This window comes from Oryzias latipes, chromosome 21 (genome assembly GCF_002234675.1).
Source record: "Oryzias latipes chromosome 21, ASM223467v1".
In the NCBI taxonomy this organism is placed as follows: domain Eukaryota; kingdom Metazoa; phylum Chordata; class Actinopteri; order Beloniformes; family Adrianichthyidae; genus Oryzias; species Oryzias latipes.
In genome coordinates this window covers 1,280,666-1,300,197 of record NC_019879.2, presented here as the reverse complement: position 1 = coordinate 1,300,197, position 19,532 = coordinate 1,280,666, and the positions used below count along the sequence as shown (strand labels likewise).

Sequence of the window (19,532 nt, the reverse complement as noted above, 5' to 3'; positions counted from 1 at the left end):
ATTTAGTTCTTAATGTTTCATAAAACCTAAATATGATATTCACAATAACAGGTTTTTAAAAAAATCAAATCCTTCTGATCGGTTTCACAAAGAAAACTGAATGTTATTTCTAATTATTCATATTTCCAGGCTTTGTTGGTTTATTTCTCCAGCATGTTTATATTGGTATAATTTTGACAGAATATATTTCTATGCAGAGCAAAATATGTTATTTAGGGTTTAACTTGATTTATTCTGGATGAATATGTCTGTTTTTATTCATATTTTTGTTCAAAAAGTTCCGTTTTAGAGGTTGAAAAGTTTAGCTTTAGTGCGTTCAATAAATGTTCATCTTGTTCGACCTAAAGTGTGTTTTGGATTTAGGGCCCCTCTCTGAGTATGACCCCCTCCCAAATACGAGTCTTGAAAGTTGGTGGAGGGGGGGGGGAGTAAGTTGGTGTGGAACCGCCACTGCTCTGAGTGTGTCTGATGGGGTTAATGTCTTCCTGGTAACCCAGAGTTGATGCACGAGCAAGATTCTCTCAGTGAGTCCCCAAATGTGATGTCATGAGGAATGTTAGGTTCAAATGATTAAAAAGGGCAATCTGGCTGCATCAGCAAAAGAAAGAACGTTGTCAAAATGAATGGATGGAGTAACTGCCTGATAGCATAGCTTTCACCCCTTTGTGTTATTAATATTCTTTCTTTTCTACCCCTCCTTCCCAGTTCTGGTTAAGGCTTAAACCAGACTTTGGTCCATCTCCTGTCTGATCACAAACCCAGAAAGGACAAACACACAAACACAACAACAAACACAATTTTGTTCAGTTTATTTGAAAACATTTTAAAGCCGTTTATGAACTTGAAAATTGAACATAGAGCATCTTTTGCTGCTTATAGCACACCCTGTCTTTAGAATCTCTTTACCGCGGTTCTACACACAGGATTCCCATCATTTACCTCAAACTCACCGTAACACCGTGTCATGGAAAGGAGTGTTGCTGTCAAACAGACGTTGAACCAAATGGGGGTCAAAAATATTTTGAAACAAACATTTGCTGAAGATGTTGTCAAACATGAACAACCTTCACCAAAACCATGGTGTGTCATTTTTACATCCAGTTCATTTCAAATCTAATGAACTCTTTATTGTTCGTGTGATTTTCTTTTCCCAAAGACACAATAAACAAAATGGAGTTTGATAAAGTAGTTCAGCTTCATGTTTAATGAAACACGAGCTTTTTCACATCAAACTGATTTTTCCATCACATTTCTAATAGAAACCACATGTTCTTGTTTCTTTATTATGACACCCAAGGGAAAAACACAAAGAAAATATAGTGAAGCGTTTGGTACAGTCTTCAAAAAGTAGCCGTGTGTTTGGTGTTGTGCTACATACATCAGCATGTCTTCATGTATTTTTATGTATTTTCATCACGGTATTTCCAAACTGTACGCCATCCTGGTTCCTTTCAAACAGCACAAAAGAAAAGCAAGAATTACAAAATCCACCCCAGGATTTTAAATCAACAGCTACAAGGAAAACAAACCAAAGCATAAACCCAATAAAAATAAATAACTATGTCAACTAAACATTTACAACAAATCCAAAAGAAATTGGTCAATACAATCATTCGCATAAACTAAGCATTCTATGAGATCCTTCTTCCTGAAAGTAGATCTATGTCCACTTCCTCTTTCACTGTACAAATGTGACACCCTCCCTGGAGACATGCAAGGGTCCTACTAACACTGTAGAGAGCTCCACTTTATCACCACTACTGCACTTGTTGCCTAATGTGCTCACATGAGTGTTTGAAACCAAAGACTCTTCTGACAAATTTGCAGTGGACGTCAACCCAACTCCTCCCTGAAGTACGTTTAACGTCCACCGTGAGACGGAGAAGGTTTGAGTGCCGTTTGAAAGTCTGTCACTCTGAAATCAAAGTCCTGTTGCACAGAGAGCAACTCCTGTGCTTCAGAGCGAATGACTGTCACTGCCAAAACCTCACAGGAAACATGGACAACTCTTCAACAGACGTAAGTTGACACAGAATCCTTTGCAACATTGTGTGAACCCCTGGAGTGTTAGCATTTGGGGTGACACTGTTGTTAACAGGCAGGGAATTGATCTTCTTTTGGTTCTACTTTTGTAGAACGTCCAGATTTTTGTGAAGTCAGCTGCTGCAGATAAAGACTCTGCAGCCATAAGAGGGAGGGATTAAGCACATGTGTTTGATTTTGTTCTGCCGTCATCAGATGTCTAACCAACAGCTGAACCCCAAAGACGAGTGGATGAACATGCATTTGGTTAAATGTGAACGACTACAATCTAGAGAGTCTACAAAAGTGGACGTCACGTTCAGTGTGCTTTCTCAGGAATAGTGTTCCAAAATGAGTCCAGTTTCTGCAGCAAATCCAGACACGTGTTGCTCATGTGTCCCTTAGTGACCTTTTTTTTTTTACACCATTTACAGTCACACAATGTAGTGCTCACACACACACACTCACTCACTCACTCACTCACTCACAGTAAGAGTATTAGCGGCTCCTTCGCCATGTCCTTTTCTGGCTAAAGAATTGGTCCAAATGCGAAAGGCCTTGAGGGATTTTTGTAAAACTCTCCAATATCTACCACCAACGTGACACTTGGAGCCTCACATTATTCTTCCTCCTCCTCTTCTTCATCAGGCAGCGGTAGCAGCTCCTCTTTTAGACATTCCCTGAAGAAGCTGGTGAGTGTTGCGTAGAGATGCTTACGGCTCTGCCGGGACAGGAAGTGTCCCTCATCGGGGTAGATCTAGAGAACATACAAACCCCTCCAATCATTTTGGCTGAAACATTCAGACCTATAGGTTCATAGAGCAGAGTCGTTTCAATAGTGGATGGATTTTTTATTTGCTGCATGGCATTTGGAGGTTTAGACCCGTGTTTCCCAACCCTGGTCCTCGGCGAACACTGACTGTCATCATCAGGCTTCTACAGATCCTGGGAAACATGGAAAACCTGCAGGACAGTGTTCCTGAGGACCAGGGTTGGGAAACACTGCCTTAGAGTTTGTCTTGTCCGTTTTGTTTGAGATGCAGTTGTGAGCAGATCAATCCACTTTGCAGTGACACAGGCCACGCCCCCTGAAGCAGGACCCTTGCCAGAAAAAGGGGAGACCCCAGAAAGGGACACAGCCAGCCACTCTGGATGCTGGGAAAAGTGTGGCTGTCTGACCACCACAGGGTTGAAGCCCTGCATGCCTGGGGTCCGGGTACCCTCCTAGAGCTGATCAGATGAAGATCTGCATTGGAGAACTGGCCCGGCTCCTACTGTTCCTAGAACTCCAACCAGAAGAGGGGAGCCTCTGCAACAAAACGACTAGAAAGCTGCTCCGCCTGCTTTATAGGTCTGACAGGATTTCTCTGTTTTATTAGAATTCTTTTACCAGATACTTTTAAACTGACATGTACTAGACATTTTACCACTGGAACTGTTTTATGAGGTTTATGCTCTGTGGTGCATGAAGCAATGTGGATTTAAAAAAAACACCTTTTCTTTTTTTATTTTTATTTTCTCTTCACCTGCCCCGTCAAACTGCCTCTGTTCCTGAAGGCCTCATGAGGTTTGGAGGTCTGGAGTTAGTGACTTTGCAGAAAGTTGGAGAAAAGCGGTTTTGCACTGTTAGCTAACACTTTGCTAATGTAAAGTTTTGCGTGACGGCGCTAAGCCTCTTCTTCTTGTTGCCTGGTTTGCCCATCATGGCTGTGCAGTGTTGCATTTCAACACAAGGCTGCTTTTCCGCGCTTCAGGAAAGAAAGAACGTCAGCTTTAACTGCAGCGTTAACGTTCTTTCCACTACCGGAAGTCTTCAACTCCAGCAGATTCAGAGAGAAGCAGCCTTGGGACACGGAAAGACACTTATTTCCACGTTAGAAACGGCTGATTCATGATGCTGACGCTAATAGTCGATTTATGGGATGTAAAAAGGTCTGTGTTATTTAGATGTTGCTGGTGACATCTAAAGGGTTAAAGAGTGAACACATCATTTTTCTAGAGCTAAACTTGTCCATGTCCACAAGGACAAAAATAAAATAAAAGGGATTTAGCAGTTTTAGGAAACGTCTGACATGAAATTTTGAGTGTAGATAGAAAAGGATGAAGCAGATGGAGCAGCACACACCTGCATGGAGTAGTTCGCTCCCACTTTGACGAGGTTCCTGACGAGCTCCGCCGTGTGCTGAAAGTGAATGTTTGCTGAGGAGAAACAGACAACACAAATGTCAAAACCAAAAATAAAACACTGACAGATGGAAATACGGTCCACAAATGAACATCTCTAAGGATGCTGTCCATCATTACAACACAGAACCCGTTCTTAGTCCTCTGATAGCCTCATTACCCTGAAGGGTAGCACGATGCACCACAGACACTGTTCATGTTGTGTTCTCTTACCATCTGCTGTGCTGTGCACCAGCATCAGCGTCTGCTCCCTGAGAGCTTGAACGTTCTGCAGCAAGCTGGAGAACTGCAAAGAAAGTGAGGGAACAATGACGGGGAGACCCTAAAAGAAGCACAGCCTGATGAATTCCATCAGGGGAGCTTTAGGTAAACCCTCCCGTTGACTTTCCTGTCACCTCTGAATGCTTTCTCATAAACCCGAAATACCAGATTGCACCAGACAAATCTCAATCCACAAAGAAGAAATGAAAATCGCACCACATCAGCACACTGCATGAAATAGGGACTCTGTGAATAACAGGTACGGAGTTTGTATGTGAACAACCCAACCGCAGTAGATAAAGACCAGGCCAGAAACACGATAAACACTAGAGAAGTAACCTGGGAAACCAGAACATCAGACAAGGGCACTTCCCCTTTAACAGATAAACAGATAACACAGGTGAGGAAGTGAGAAACACACCTGATATCTGCTGTCGTCCTGCAGCGGCATGCCAAGGTAGCGCTCTGAGAAGGCGGACGCTGTGAAGAGTGACAGATTATTTATGCTGCTGCAGAAGACTGAGGTCAGACTGATGCAGACAAGAAGGCAAACTTTGCTTAAACGTGATGTGAAAATAGGAAGGAAAAGTCTTTGAACCAGCCAGGCTGTACCCCACCTTTGCCTGACAGTGGCTGGGATAGGCTCCAGCATCCGGAGGCCCATTCAGTGACATTCTCATACCAGTAGACTTTAGTTTACTTTCCATTCTCCTCCTCCTCTTCCTCAGTCTCTCACACTGTTCTCCAGCCCTGTTTTCAGAGCGTTGGACACATCACTCTGATCCATCGGGTCTCGGCTAGAGACCCGATGAACTAGAATGTATATCTGGGAGGTTCTGCAGATCTTTGGCCTGCTTTGCCAACAGCATCTTGGCTCCGTGCATTAGCCGCTGTGCAGCTGCAGAGCTTCACTTGCTCTTATCTGAGCCTCTAAAAAGCACCGCAATCCGTGTCTTTATATGATACTGGCAGCAACATGGAACAGAGTTTATGTTTGGTACCATCCCAGGTAAAAACTCAATAGTTCATGGCTGAGTCCGAATTACTGCCCTAACCCCTAACTACTAAAACCCTATATAGTGCACTATATAGGGGTTAGGGCGGTAATTCGGACACAGCCCATGTCTCATGAGAACAGAACCAGCTGCTTCTGGCTGCGATCTTGTATGTGTGTGTAGAGCTGCTCAAAGAGGCTCTGTGTTCTCTGCTGCCACCTAGAGGCCGGAGGTTGAAGTGGACAACAAGATTCAGATGATGAAGGACGCTCAGAAATTATTAAATAAATATCGTCCTGACAGCATTTTTAATCGATGTAAGTATCGCCAAATGAACTATTGTGATATATCGCCAAAACCATTTTTTACAACACCCCTCAGAGTATCCTCAAACTGTTTAGAAAAGAGAAAGGAGACGCTGCCCCACAGCAATCACGGCATGTCTAACTAGTGAGACCTGCAGCAGCATCACAGCTGAACTTATTTCATGGATAGAAAAGTGTCAAATGTTTAAAATTTGATGTGTAAATCCTGTGATTTGAAAGTCTCTCAGTTTTGATCCCATTCAGTTGTGAATGAGTTGACCTGTGAACTTAGCCTCTCAATGGGTGGAAGCACACGTCAGTGTGTGTGTCTGTGTGGGGGGGGCTTCCTAATGCCATACTGCGCCCCCCCCTCTGTGGGTGAAAGAGTTTTCAGTGGTGGACTTGGACGTACTCACCGTACAGTCTCCAGTCTGTCACTGGCGACATTGCACACGCGCATTTGAAGAGGCTGTCAGTAGACTTCAGCATCATCAGTGTCAGGTAGGCTCCATAACCCTAAGAAGACAAAGAAGAACTTTTTGTCATGGTTCAGTCCTGCACCTTCACTTCCAGCCTCCCTTTTCCTCCACTCTAACTTCATCCACCTGAGCTGAAGGTGCTCAGTTTCACTTCCACACTGCCAGTTTGTTGAGTCCGTTCACGTTCCAGCAAGTCCATCAGCTTTTCATGGCTTACGACCTTTTTCTGGCCTTTGATTCAAATTTTCAGCCTGTCCCTTTTGGAAATTCCCGTCCTCTGTTTGTGCCTCGGAATGTCTGGAGCTCTGGCCTCGTGTAACACCGCTGAGAGCCGCAGCTCTACGGCGGCCATCGTCAGCGGGAGTTCAACTTCCGTCGCTTCAGCTTTTGGGAATCAGATCCAGTGACGTCATCCGCTCTGCAGCTACTGCTGGAGATTTCCTCAGCCACAGCTGCTTCAGGAAATCTCCGTAAGTGATTATCCTAGCCCCAACCTAGAAACCAGGATTACCAACAGCTGTGCTTATCTGACTTTCACGCTCACCTTTGCATCTGGCGGCAAAATCATTTCCTCCATCTCCAGAATAAACACTACAATTCTAGCCTGTGTGTTGCTCTGATTGGGCCGTCCTCCTGAAAGCATAACACTTTTGTCCAACACTCGGTACGAAACACTTGAGCAGACCCAGAATACCATTTTCAGATGAGTTGAATACATTCAAATAATTCATACTCAAATTCATTTTATTTCTATTTAGCACTTTTCATGTAAAAAAAAAAAAAAACAGCTCAAGGTGCTGTAAAAAAGCAAAGGAAGAGAGAACCCAGAAGGCGCCGCCCACCCTGTCCTCCTGTTGACGGGGGTGACAGCTTAGACACAAACACCCCAGCTAAGGGGTGACAACACAGTCTAACTTGGCTAAAAGACATGAAACAAATAAATATGTTAAAATATCATAAAATATAAGAGTAAATAAAAAAAGCCCATTTTCCATCACTTTAGCGCTGGGGATTCAAAACTGTGTGGAAACAAGACTTAATGTTGGCGTCACTGTGTTTTAGTGCTGCATTGACTTAAGCGATATGTGAATAGACTTTACTTACCTGTCCAAAAACTGCTATCCGTGTTTGATCAATGTAGGGGAATTTGGTCATGAACCTGGACAAAAGAAGACTTGGTTTTATGCATTCACAATCAACAAAACACACTAAGATGGTTGGATTATTCGTGCCACAGTAAGGATGGGTGTCAGGGCCGATAACCGGGCAATTAATTAGCCCGGTTATCAAGCACCAACGGTTTCATTTGGGATTCAGCGTGACTTTATTAGCTATCCACACATTTGTCAAATTTGCTTTGCTAGCTTTCTGACACAGATAATGATTTAAACAGAATAAAAGTGGAGCTTTTATCAAAATTAAGTATTCTGATAATAAAAAAAACTGTTTTGTGGCTAAATGTTTCTTTTTTTTAAAAATCAAGTGAATTTTTGTTTGCTTTAAACCCTTTCTCTCATTATCTCAAATTATGGCCCATGAAGGAGACAATTTCCTGACTAGGTTGGGTTAGGGTAAAGGTTAGACGGTGGACTGTACTGTGGCTGGAGTATTACACATTTTTAGGGCAGGAACATTATTTTCACCAATTTCACTATGACGGCACAGTACAAATCCCACCATGTTCCATGTTCCACAGCAGAGCCAGATGCAGAACAAAGGGACCGGGTCGACTTACTCCACGGCTGCAATCTGGTCCTGAACGTCAACCGTTCCCAGTCTCTGGTAAACTTCATGCAGAACCCTCTGGCCTTGAAAGCCACTGCCCCGGCCGTCCAGTCGGGCCACAATCACATTGTCCGAACTAACCAGGACTGAGTCCCAGCTGAGAGAGAATCTGTCACTCACTGCCTGACCACCAGGGGCACCATCACTGGAAAGAGGAAGCAGACTTTGTTAGAAAGAGTTTCTGGAAAAGGCCTGGAAGGTAGCAACTGTCAGTAAAAATGTATCCCATGATAAAAAATCTAATTTAGCTTCATAAGCCTCTGAACTCGCTTTGATTCTGTGTTGCCAACCTTCCATGATACATGTGACTTCACTCAAGTCCTCAGATCTAATTCTCAAGAATTGTATTATTAGGTTATGGTTTATGTAAATCTTCTGTAGAAACCTTCCTGGAGCAAAAGACTCCTGACAACTATGGGCTTGGAGATTTTAGACTGAAATTATACGCACCTGTATCTTTACCTCGACTGGCTGAACCAGTTTAAATAGAATAAAAGTACGATAATTAAAAACCATGTAAAAATCAACCTTTTTGAGCTTGTAAGTGTATTATAATGTTTTCTTCACTATATGACGTAAATAAGTTAGGAACCGCCCCTTACAGGAAGAGTCTGCGCTGCCAGCTCCACCCCCAGGCTAACAAACACGCCCACTTTCTCCAAGGAGCTAGCGGTGATCGGCTAAACGCTCTCCTTTTATCTGCACAATATGTATCCATCTTTAAAAAAGTTCAGATGTTTGTTTTCGTGGGAGAAATACACACACGCTGCTGAAGCAGACTATAGAATGACGTCATGAAATGGGCGGCACCCACGAGTAGCGAGAGGCGGAGCCTCAGAGATTGAGTCGTCTTATTTGGCATGAATGTAAATTTTCATTGATTGGTGGGCTGAAATAAAAGCAAAAAGTTCAAAGTAGGATATTGAAGCTATTCATTCTGATTCATGTAAGAACAGAACATGAAGGAGTAAACGACGTTTTACTTTTTGCATTTCAAATGTAACAACAAAGCTACTGGCCTTTTCAGATCGAAAAACTAGAACAGGAAAACTTTTAATCAAAGAAAAACAGCTACTAACAGTTTGGGCACCAATGCTGTACAGCCACTGTAATTATTTCCCCACTCGTTAGTGAGTCTGATATATTTTTAAGATCCAAAGCAATTCATAGCAATGCATCCCTTTTTTCCTCCTCATTCCTTCTTAGAATAAATAGTTGCTCGTGAAAAGGGCGTCTTTGATTTTGACATTATGTTTGTTTTTCACTCTGCTTCCTTCCCACTTTTGTTGTGAGGTTTATCTGACTGTAAAGCAGAATGACACCTGCATGTTTCCTCATTTCCCCTTTTTAACCCAAGGAAATGAAAAGTGTTATTGTTTGGGATTTAAAAAGCCTTTGGGTCCTGCTCGGGCTGCGCGGGGCCTGGTCCGGGGGTCTCCCCCTCTCTCCTGGTCTGGCTGGGGAGGATCTGGTTCCCCTAATGATCACATGGCGTGCATGTAGCTCCACCCCCACGTGCACACTGGCACACTGCTCCCCGTCTGCTTTATCCCTCCTCCTAACCCACAGTGGCTTGATGGACAGATGTCTTCTCACGTTTGGATGTAATATTTGTCTTTCTGCAGATCTAGTATAAATGTTTCACAGCTTAAAATCAAAACTTATTCAAATTAGCAACTCGGCTCTTGTATCCACTCACTTTCCCCCCCTCCTTTATTTCTTTTTTCCTACCCCCCCCCCACACACACACAAACACACACACTTCCCCTTTCTCCCTCCCCTTTAATAAAAAGAATATGTATATATACTTAAAACACAAAATGTAACAAATAAATAAAAAATAATAAAAAAACAAAAAAACTGAAAGGGGTTTATACAAATTTACACCTTGGCTATCTGAAGATTCATAACCTCTTTTTGTGACAGTAACAGCTGTCCAACATGTGGTCAATTCTCATCTGATGCTCAGTTGTTGGACAGGACAAGTTCAGAAAAATAAATAAATAAATAAATAAAAAACATTCGGGTCTCAAATATCATTTCAGCCTTTTTTCTCTCTTTTCAGGCTCTTAATAAAATAACAAAAAGCAGACCAGAGCCTTAGAGACCGTCATCCTGTCAGGATACTTACACCACTAACAGCAGTCCGTAATGCCGCGACTCTGAGAAGTCTGGAGGGAACAAAATTTTTAAAGGCAAATCTGTAAAAGGTCAAAGAAAAGCTCATGTCAGAAGTCTGTGCAGATATGAGAAACACCAAAGAGGCGGTTGATCGTTCTCACCAAAGCTCTCTACAGGAACTACTCCAAAGTCCGTCAGTTGGATCCTTTTGTATTTCAAGGTTGCCCTCAACAAAGAGTTGTTTTCAAGGATGATGTAATCTGAGGGGGAGAACAAAGTACTTTAGAGATAGAAATCTATTTTTTTCACTGGGATTCAAGCTTTTTTTAAGCAGGTTTAACATCCTGTAGAATCGTGTGAAGTTAGCTAACTTTAAAGAAAATTCACCGCTGAGACTGCGATTCATTCCCTTTTTGTCCGACCACAAACAGAAAAATACATCTGAGGAGGAAAATGATGGCTCGGCCTTTAAATCAGGAAAAGGTTATGAAATTCTTCACAAAATAAGAAAAATCCACAAGTTTCACATGAAATCAGGCACAAGAAAGACTTGGTCACAGACTCTACTGTTGGGGCTGGGATTTCAACCCTCACCCCAACCCACAGACTTCTCCCCTTTTACCCACAGCGGGCTGCTCCTGTCGCCCTCAAGGGAGCAGCACACAATTAATGATGACGGCAGTTCAGCCTTTTCCCTGTTCCAGGCTTCAGAAAAGCAGCATTTGAATGGAAAGCCTCAAATCAATCAGGAAGCAGTTCCCAAAAACCCCAGATATGACATTCTGTTTAAGACAGAAAATAGGATCTCTAACAGTCAACAAAAAGGTTTGTCATCGATCTGGAGGAAAAAATATCCATTTCCAGTTAGAATGCATTTCTAAATACCGACAGCTGACCGGTAGGCTTGAGCCCTGAAGGAAATGAAGAACTAGATGATGCAACTTTCAAGTTACTTGCATAATGCAAGATGAGCTCAGGAGTTAGAAAACAGACACAAAAAGCAAACATAATAAGGTATAAACTTATAGTGTAATCCTAAATCAAACAGTGAAGCCACATTTATCTTTTTGGAAACTATTTTCCTTGAGGCGGGGTCACACAAGCATGCATTTGGTCATGCAGGTCTTCTAATGCTCCTGTGGTCAGGTAAGGTCTTCAGAGAGGCAGAATCGTCTTCAGGGGTCACCACAGCAGAGCAATGGTTCATGATGGACGTAATGGTTAAACAAAGCAGATCCATGTATCCAAATTCCTCCTCCTTGTAATGGCTGTGCGTGAAGTTGGTTTAGGAAATAACTGCACCAAGTAATGAAGAGATCAGAGGACGGAAAAACGTCAGAAAGAGCAAATTCCGCAGAACTTACTGGAGTTGTTGAAGCTGTGTAAGATTACAGTTGGTGCAGCTGGACCTAGAATGGTGAAAAAAGACAATATTACTCTTCCTTTTATACCTCTCCCGCTCTGCAGAAGTTATGTCCTAGACAGGATTTTGGGTTTTGCCCCAAAAAATTGCATAATCATAAATCAAAGTCCGCTGAGAAGGCTTTTCTAATAGATCAAAAGATGATCAGAGTGGGACTTTAAAGATCACCCACTGAGTCTGGTCTTCCTCCAGACGTCCACAGACCTTTGGGGAGCAGCTCAAATGGAAAAATGTCCATTTGTATTTTTCTAGCTGTGATTTCTCTACATTCTGACTTCTGATGGAGGCTCTAACAGCGTCACAGAGAAGAAATGAAAGTAGGAAATCTGAATGTGAGCTTGAGGGCTGCTGTGCTCCTGCTCACATAAACAGACTACCTGAAGGGAACGGGTCTGCAGCCGCCGCTCTAGATGCTGCTCTCTGCTCCACCTCCTGTTGTTTCTCTGCTGAAGCCCCCCCCTGCATTCAGACCCAGTGTTGTGAGGAGAGTAGTGGTCCAGAAGCCCGGCGCCAAGTGTGGCTTGCTTCCTCTTCTCTCAGGCTTTGGCTAACTCGTGTTGTCTGGGTTTACTATGCTTTGAACAGCTTTTGGAGATATTTGCAGGGATTTGGATCTTGAAGGTAGGCATTACACTTGAACGCATGCACACCAGTTCACGGCGGTCCTGACTCCCATCCATGTCCTCCATGAAGGGAGCTGCTCTCATGTGCATCATTCATGCATCCAAAAATGTTCATTAGTCAGTCAAGAATTCCATCAAAATACCACATGAGACTTTAAGTATATTGACAAGGATGTAAATGAGGCATGGATCTATGGGGAGGGGGCTGTGTTATGAAGGTGTGCACACTGTCCTGACTTAAAGGTACAGATTGCTGAAACCACACAGGTAGCTCCAGTAAAGACTGTGGGTGTCTTCTATTGAAACAGATCTGAGGAAAGTCTCTTTAAAAGCTTTTTCTCATGTTGAGCTTTTTTCTTTTGTTTCTGAAAAGAAAAACGTGGTGCAATGCTTCATTGGAGATTGTGCATCGACTCGAAGCAGAGTAGACAATGCCGTCTGTGCTCACAGCTCAGAGGTGCAGAAAAGAACATTTGATGGGTCGGATCCACAGTACCCGACAGATGCAGCCGTTACACTCATCCTAACATCGCTGGTACCCGTTTTTCCTTCTAGCTAAACGTTACCCGTTACCGTTTGATAGACAGTGCTCATGCATGATCTGAAACGCTCCATAAGGATGGATTCAGCATAACTGACCCGGTTCTTTGAAGCCAGTTCACACCAAAGCCGTCATGTATTCACAGCATGAACTCTGAGGTCATTTTAAATCCATGCACTATTCTGTAAAACGATTTCAACAGAAAGAAACTGAAGTCCATTGAAGTCTTACCTGTACAGTGAAGCAGAACGTGCTGCTGTGCAGGGCTGATGTCTGCATCCAAGAACAGACACTGAGCTTTGTTCAGCTCACAGGTCAAACAGCGGCGAGGAAACAGACCCACGGTTTTAACACTGAGGAGGAAAGTCTGCCGTAACTGTTCATGGATCAACACGTCATCACAAACAGAACTTTAGTTCACAATGGCCGGTGGTGGTGCAGTGGGAGGGCGGTTGACCTCCAAACGTAATATTGCGGGTTCAATTCCCGCCTTACCCGCCCATGTGTCAAAGTGTCCTTGGGCAAGACTCTGACCCCCACCTTGCCTCTGGTGGAAGGTTGGCGCCAGTGTGTGAATGTGTGTGTAAAGCGCTTTGGGCCTTCCAGGAGGGTAGAAAAGCACTATAGAAGTATTTACCATTTGCAATAATCTTACATGGATGCACATAAAGGATACCTTTATGTTTCATAGACTGCAATCGGTAGAAATGAACATTTCTTCAAAAATATGACTTTATTTGTTTTTGCCAGTTTTCTCTGTTTAACTGAAAGCACATTTACGAAAAGCCTGAAGTCAAACCTGTAAAGCTGCCGTCGTCGTGGTGAGCCCTCCGTGCTGAGAAAATACCTGTGGGGGGAGAGCAGACGATGAGCAGGCTGCTGCTTCGGTGCATCCTCCTCTTCCTGCATGCAGGGGAGTGACGTCTGTGCAGTGGCCTGTCAGACTCACAGGTTGTCAGAGTTCTCGTCATAGGAGATGATCTTGGTCACCTCCCAGTTCCCAGAAGTTAGATGTCGAACTTCATTCTGGTCTGCTCTGAACTGAAAGGAGGCAGAGACACAGAGGCCTGAGATCCAGAATCCATCACTCCTTCACAGAAGCTCTGCTTGAGGCAAACATGATGAAGGCACGGTGGGATACACCACAAAATACAGGAGTGGGCATCAGCAGACACCTGCAAACACCTTCGAAAATACTGTCAAACACTGAGCTAGCCGTGCAACTGCACACCCCGACCCCCGTCAGAGACAAAACGAAAAGGTTCAGTGACCTTAACACCTCAAAGCGACTCTTAAGAACAGAAACACAGAGGCCAAAAGGCACGGCTTTCGTTCTGTTGTCACGGCTGGTCTGCCTCACAGGACTTTGTCACATTTAAAGCACCTGCAGACAAAGCTGTCATCTGTTCCAGAGGAACCTCTGTTCACTCCAATTGTCCTTGAAAGCGGCTCGGTGCTCCAGTGTGCTCCACTCTCAACTCGTACATTTTTCTTTTTTCCATCTGACATCCCCACCGGCTCTTTGGACGTAGCAGAAGAGTCTTTCATCCAGACTCTTTGCTAGATGTCACTTTTCACTCTGAAGAGCTGAAATGAGACCAAGGCTAAGAGCCGTGTCATTCGCCACCTGGTTGGTTCCCCCTCCCACTTCAGTCCTGTAAGAGTTTGATCCCATCCTGTCCCGTGATTAATGGCAAAGACTCCCCCCATCCTACGGGAATCCTACAGGAATCCCGTGACCCGTGGGATTCCCAAGAAAATGTCATCCTCTACCGTCCGGTGGTGTTTATTTTTTCTTTTTTCCCCCTTTTTTAAAACTTTTTCCCCTTTTTCCCCCTCTTTTTGTTTTCCCTTTTCCTTCTTTTTTCCCATTTTTCCCCTGAAAAAAATGGGGAAAAAAGAAAAGAAAAGAAAAGGTGGAAAAAAGGTTTTTTTTTTAAAGTTATGCACAAGTTCAAATGTTGGTTTACATCAGTGCTTCACAAATAGGGGGGGGGGGGGGGGGGGGGGGGGCGTGCAGCAGTAGCGGTTTTACGCACAGGTATTTTGGGAAATTACCCGGGGCGCAAATTTAACGGGGGCGGTGATGACAGTGTTTAGTTATAAACTGCACCACTGTTGGTTTCCTAATATCTGTTGACACTGTAGACATTTTGATGACGTGTCTTTATTTTCCATAAATTAATCTTTGTCTTTTCTGTCGTTTAGTTGGAGTCAGTATTTAACATAAAGACAGCAGGTAATGCAGGAAAACAGCTGCACTTTATGAGATCATAAATAAACTATCATTTAGAAAAAAATCAGCACAATGTTTTTTTTAACCTATTTCTTCAAACTAAAAATGTTAAATATATTGGTGCTGTTAATGTTTCAGATCAATTTACATTTAATATTTATTGATTGAATTATTTTTTTCAGCATCAAATGAATCAGTTGGTCAAAATGTTTAAATAAGGACTGACAGATTTTATTATTTCAGGCACTTTAAGCTTCTTTTCTGTTTTAGACTAGAACAGAATTTCTTTGGCAAAATAAAGTTAATATTTGTTGAAAGTGAATTTATATTGATTTTTTCTTTTGTTAATGTTAATAGATACTATTTTAGGTATACTTCCACAACTGCTATAAATACTAACCTAATATATTGTCACACACTGAAAGAGTCTGTGTGTTTGTGGGGGGGTTGCAAAAAATAATTGAGAAGCACTGGTTTACATTTAGCCTTGCAGTTTTGGCAAACGCTTGAATTTTTGTTTTTCTCACAAAAAGATCAGTTGTATTCATTGATTATTAAAAGTTAATCAAAAGTAAGTTGGAATTGAAAACAGAAGTAGTATTTTGGCACTGGCTTGTATTCAGTGTTATTTCAATAGTGTAATGGTGCGTGTACTTGTCCCTGTTAAAGCTCCGCCTTCTGTTGTCTGATTTGGAACCATTTCAAAGTGAATAAAACATTTTAAATTTCTTGACATTTTCTTCCAATACCTTGCAACAGGGATGGGAGGGGTCAAATTAGCTTCAATCTGTGTATACTGTAGTTAAAGGTTGTGCCGTTTGACTGGCAGGTGGGTAAAATAAAACTCAATTCTTAGTTTCCTTTATCAATACTTCCGGCCGCAGCTTCATGATTAACCAAAGGGGACCAAGGTTTCTTCATTTGATTCTGCTAAAACGTGTTGTCCTTCTATTCATACAGAAAAACAGCCTTTGGACAAAACACTCTTTCTGTAAAGGCCAGTAAACTCTAGAACAGTCTTCCACTGTACATAAGGGAGTGTCAAACATTACAGACCTTCAAAACACAGCTCAAGCAGTGGCTGAAAGCAAACCAGTCCTGTAACCACTGACTTTTAACTCTCATAATGTACCACTTTCTTGTGTTCTTATTGTATCTGTGATTCTGTCTTTTGTTTTATCCTGTTTTATGTTTCCTGCCTAGGGACTATGGATGCAAATTAGCATCCATAATCCAGCATGTTTACGCCTATCATTGTTTGGTAGATGTTCATTAATGTGCACTGTCCCTATTAAATAAAGCTTAAATAAAATAAATAAATATTTAAGCAAAGACGGAGCTCGACCCTCAGAGCTCAGCCTGAACAAACCCTCACCTGAGTCGTGAACATGGCGATGTGATGAAACTCTCCACGTCCTCCCTGTTTGACGGGGACAGTTAGAAAGAATCTGTTTCCATCTTTGGTGAAGACGGGGTCTTGATCCTGTGGAAAACGGGCATAAATACAAACACTGCAATAAAATGCAAGCTTCTGGTAAAAAAATATAGATAACAATCAAAGGATTCAACCATTTCTAATGCTTTTTAATATCAGAGTCTTCATTTACATCTCATTTAAGCATTAAATTTGAAGACCAGAGAAGAAGAGTGCAGGCAGGTTGAGGTCCTTCATGCCGCAGGAGTTTCACCATGGGCGATGTGGGCAGTCGCCCAGGGCGCAATCCCGTAGGGGGCGCACAAGCGCCAAAAATACAACATAACTAAAGAATAAAACATCATCATACGGGGGAGGGGGTTAGACTCACCGCTTATGATTCCTGACTGGACAAAACACAAACTGCTTCTTCCAAATAAATATAAAAATAGTTTTTGTATTCATAAAATTAACATACTTTGCCGGGTTTACTGGATTATTTAAAAAAGAAATAGAAACGAGTCAAAGTGAATTTGTTTCCACCCTCTCACTCATCTTAACTTTGGGTGTTTGGTAGACAAAAAAGTCTGTTCAAGGTTGTGGATGATGGACAAAAGATCAAAGGAGGCATCAGATGCCCCCTTTAGAAAGAAAAGAGGAAGAAAGCCACTAAAGATGAGTGCAGGCAGATCCTGAAATGAACACTCACTGGGCACCAAATGCAACCAAAGTTGCCATTTGGCGGGTAAACAGTTACAAACCATTTGACACATGGCTAATAAAAGCTTGCACCTAACTATGTTAGTCTTGCTAATGAGCGTATCAGTGGATTTCATCTGCTATGTACACATCTGTTTGCCTTTTCATTATGTGGTAGGCCTACTCCAATAAAAATGGTGTTTTTTGTGTTTTTAACATTTTCTTGTAGCAGTTTTCTCATGGCATGATGGGAGGCTAACCCTGAAAAGTCATGGTTGTGGGTTTTAGCCCCCTGTCACAGATGATGAGCAATGTCTCACCTGTCACAGATGATGAGCAATGTCTCACCTGCCCAAGTGGCTAGCGAAACTTTTTTTCTACCTGCCAAATCGATGTTTTACCGACATTTGGCGGGTGAGCTGTCTGATGACAGATCACCTGATTATTATCTGTCTGATGATTTATCAATCAACAGCATGTCATTGTCACATTGTGATAATTAAATAATAAATACTGTAAATACCATTCATTACAATCATCGTGAGGCTCAGACATCAATAGAAACAGTGGCTACATGACTATTATCCATTGAGTGAAAAAGATGGAAAATCCTTTATATATATAATTAGATTGAAAACTGTTTGGACAGAACTACTTGGACTATTGTCCTTTTGTGCAGCATAATAAAACAACAATTTTTGCCAAAGTTGATTTTTTTTTTGTTCAGCTTTTGGAAACTGCAGAAGTTCCTGAAATGTTCTTCCAAAGACATGTGCAGAAAAATGATCGTTTGGACAGTTTTATGTCAGACTAGAAAAGCATTGAGAGAGGGATAAGATCAATGACAACCCTGCAGCAATAAGTGAGCCAGAAAGAGCTCAGAAGGCTGAGATGGGAGAGAATTTACCTGCTTGGAAAGCCAGAGCTCAGAGTTTTCTTCATGCCTCTGAAAAAGATAGCAGAACACAGTGTTTCAGTGCCGTTAATCAAATCCTCCTCCTTTATTTTAAGCTGTTCTACTTCAAACAGGAAGATTTTCATGCCCAAAAATACGTAATGCTGGTTTTAATTTGTGGGGACCGCTGTCTGATAACCAGACCTCTACTGACCGCAGCAACACAATGGAAATGACTGTGACACACACATGCACACACACATCGGAGACGCACCGTGACGCAGGCTCCAGTTGTGGTGTCGCACACGGTCAGGATGGAGATGTTCTGGGACCGGTTCATCCACCTCACAGACGCCTTGGTCTTGCTGATCCATTTGACCATGGTGATATAGTGTTCCCTGTAGCAGAATGGGCGCATTAGAAGATAGTTTGCCATTCCTAGTCCTGTAATCATTATGAATGACAGAAATCATGAAGGAACCATTAAGAGTTGGATGCACACAAAAGGAAGTCAGTAAAGGCATGTCAGAGCAGACGCGCAAACATTAGATCATGTGTCAACGGTCAACTACAAGATGCAGCAGACTTCCTCTAACTGTGAGAAGAGCAAAAACTGGAAAGGTTTGATGGAAAGCGTGCAGCGGCTCTCACCGCAGTTTGAGCATCTCTGGGGGCATCAGCTCCAGCGTGTGCGTCGGCCCGTACAGATTTACAACATGGAGCTTCACCACGGGGTTGGGTTGGCCCGCCTGGATGAAGAAACAACAGTTCACATCTCACTGCTCTGCAGCCAAAAGAATTCTTTTATAAACATTGCACGTTTGGGAAATTTTCATTGAACAACAAATTAAACTGCACGCATTGGAGACTCTCTTAAAATACAGAACCTTCAGTGGCGCATGAGTTAAAGTCACACATGTGGAACTAAGTAGATTAAAAATGCAAGATTGAGATATAAATAAAGCACAGGAGGAAGACTTTAGTCGAGCAGAAGAAAAAAGCTTAAATGGATTCGGATTATCGTGGATCCCGGCACATCCTTCATGGTACCTCTGCCTTTCAAATCTGAGTCTCATCCAGTAAATGATGGAGTGCTGCATGAAAGTACACTACTCCTTGTATTCCTCCAGTCATTGCTGTTCAGATTATCATGGATGGTAGAACAGACGAGGGATTTCCCCTCCCTTCTTCCTGTCCACCTTTCCTCCCGTTCTGCTTGGGGCCTTCCTTCTCGTTCAGTACAGCGATCTTTTATGCAGGCCATTTCTCAAACTAGTTTGCCTGGAAAACTAACTTACAGTGGTATGGGAAAGTTTGGGCACCCCTGATAATTTCCAAGATTTTTCTTCATAATCATCTGCTATATGATATATTTAACTGAAATTGATTATCCAAAAAACCAATGATTTATGAAGAAAAATCTTGGAAATTATCAGCGGTGCCCAAACGTTCTCATACCACTGTAAGTTAGGAAGGAACTGGATTTAGAATCATTGGTTATTTGCTCATTAGTGCTTCATGTTTTCTTGGTAGAATAGCTTCAGATAAC

At 42.5% G+C, this 19,532-nt stretch overlaps 1 protein-coding gene across 2 annotated transcripts in view; it reads right to left on the bottom strand.

The window, feature by feature from the left end:
• Positions 1–792: 792 nt before the first annotated feature.
• The window catches only part of dpp10 (dipeptidyl peptidase like 10), a 102,226-nt gene continuing 83,486 nt past the window's right edge, over positions 793–19,532 (bottom strand). For both annotated transcript variants that reach the window (XM_023950653.1, XM_023950654.1), the window contains exons 10-26: positions 18,635–18,732; positions 18,258–18,381; positions 17,996–18,034; positions 16,351–16,458; positions 13,689–13,780; positions 13,539–13,586; positions 12,971–13,092; positions 11,517–11,561; positions 10,314–10,412; positions 10,163–10,232; positions 7,982–8,176; positions 7,351–7,405; positions 6,184–6,283; positions 4,889–4,947; positions 4,420–4,492; positions 4,148–4,221; positions 793–2,779 (exon numbers count right to left, since the gene is read on the bottom strand). In XM_023950653.1, coding sequence (XP_023806421.1) covers positions 2,642–2,779; positions 4,148–4,221; positions 4,420–4,492; positions 4,889–4,947; positions 6,184–6,283; positions 7,351–7,405; positions 7,982–8,176; positions 10,163–10,232; positions 10,314–10,412; positions 11,517–11,561; positions 12,971–13,092; positions 13,539–13,586; positions 13,689–13,780; positions 16,351–16,458; positions 17,996–18,034; positions 18,258–18,381; positions 18,635–18,732 — 1,539 coding nt within the window. In that variant the 3' untranslated portion in view covers positions 793–2,641. The remainder of the gene's footprint in view (positions 2,780–4,147; positions 4,222–4,419; positions 4,493–4,888; positions 4,948–6,183; positions 6,284–7,350; positions 7,406–7,981; positions 8,177–10,162; positions 10,233–10,313; positions 10,413–11,516; positions 11,562–12,970; positions 13,093–13,538; positions 13,587–13,688; positions 13,781–16,350; positions 16,459–17,995; positions 18,035–18,257; positions 18,382–18,634; positions 18,733–19,532) is intronic.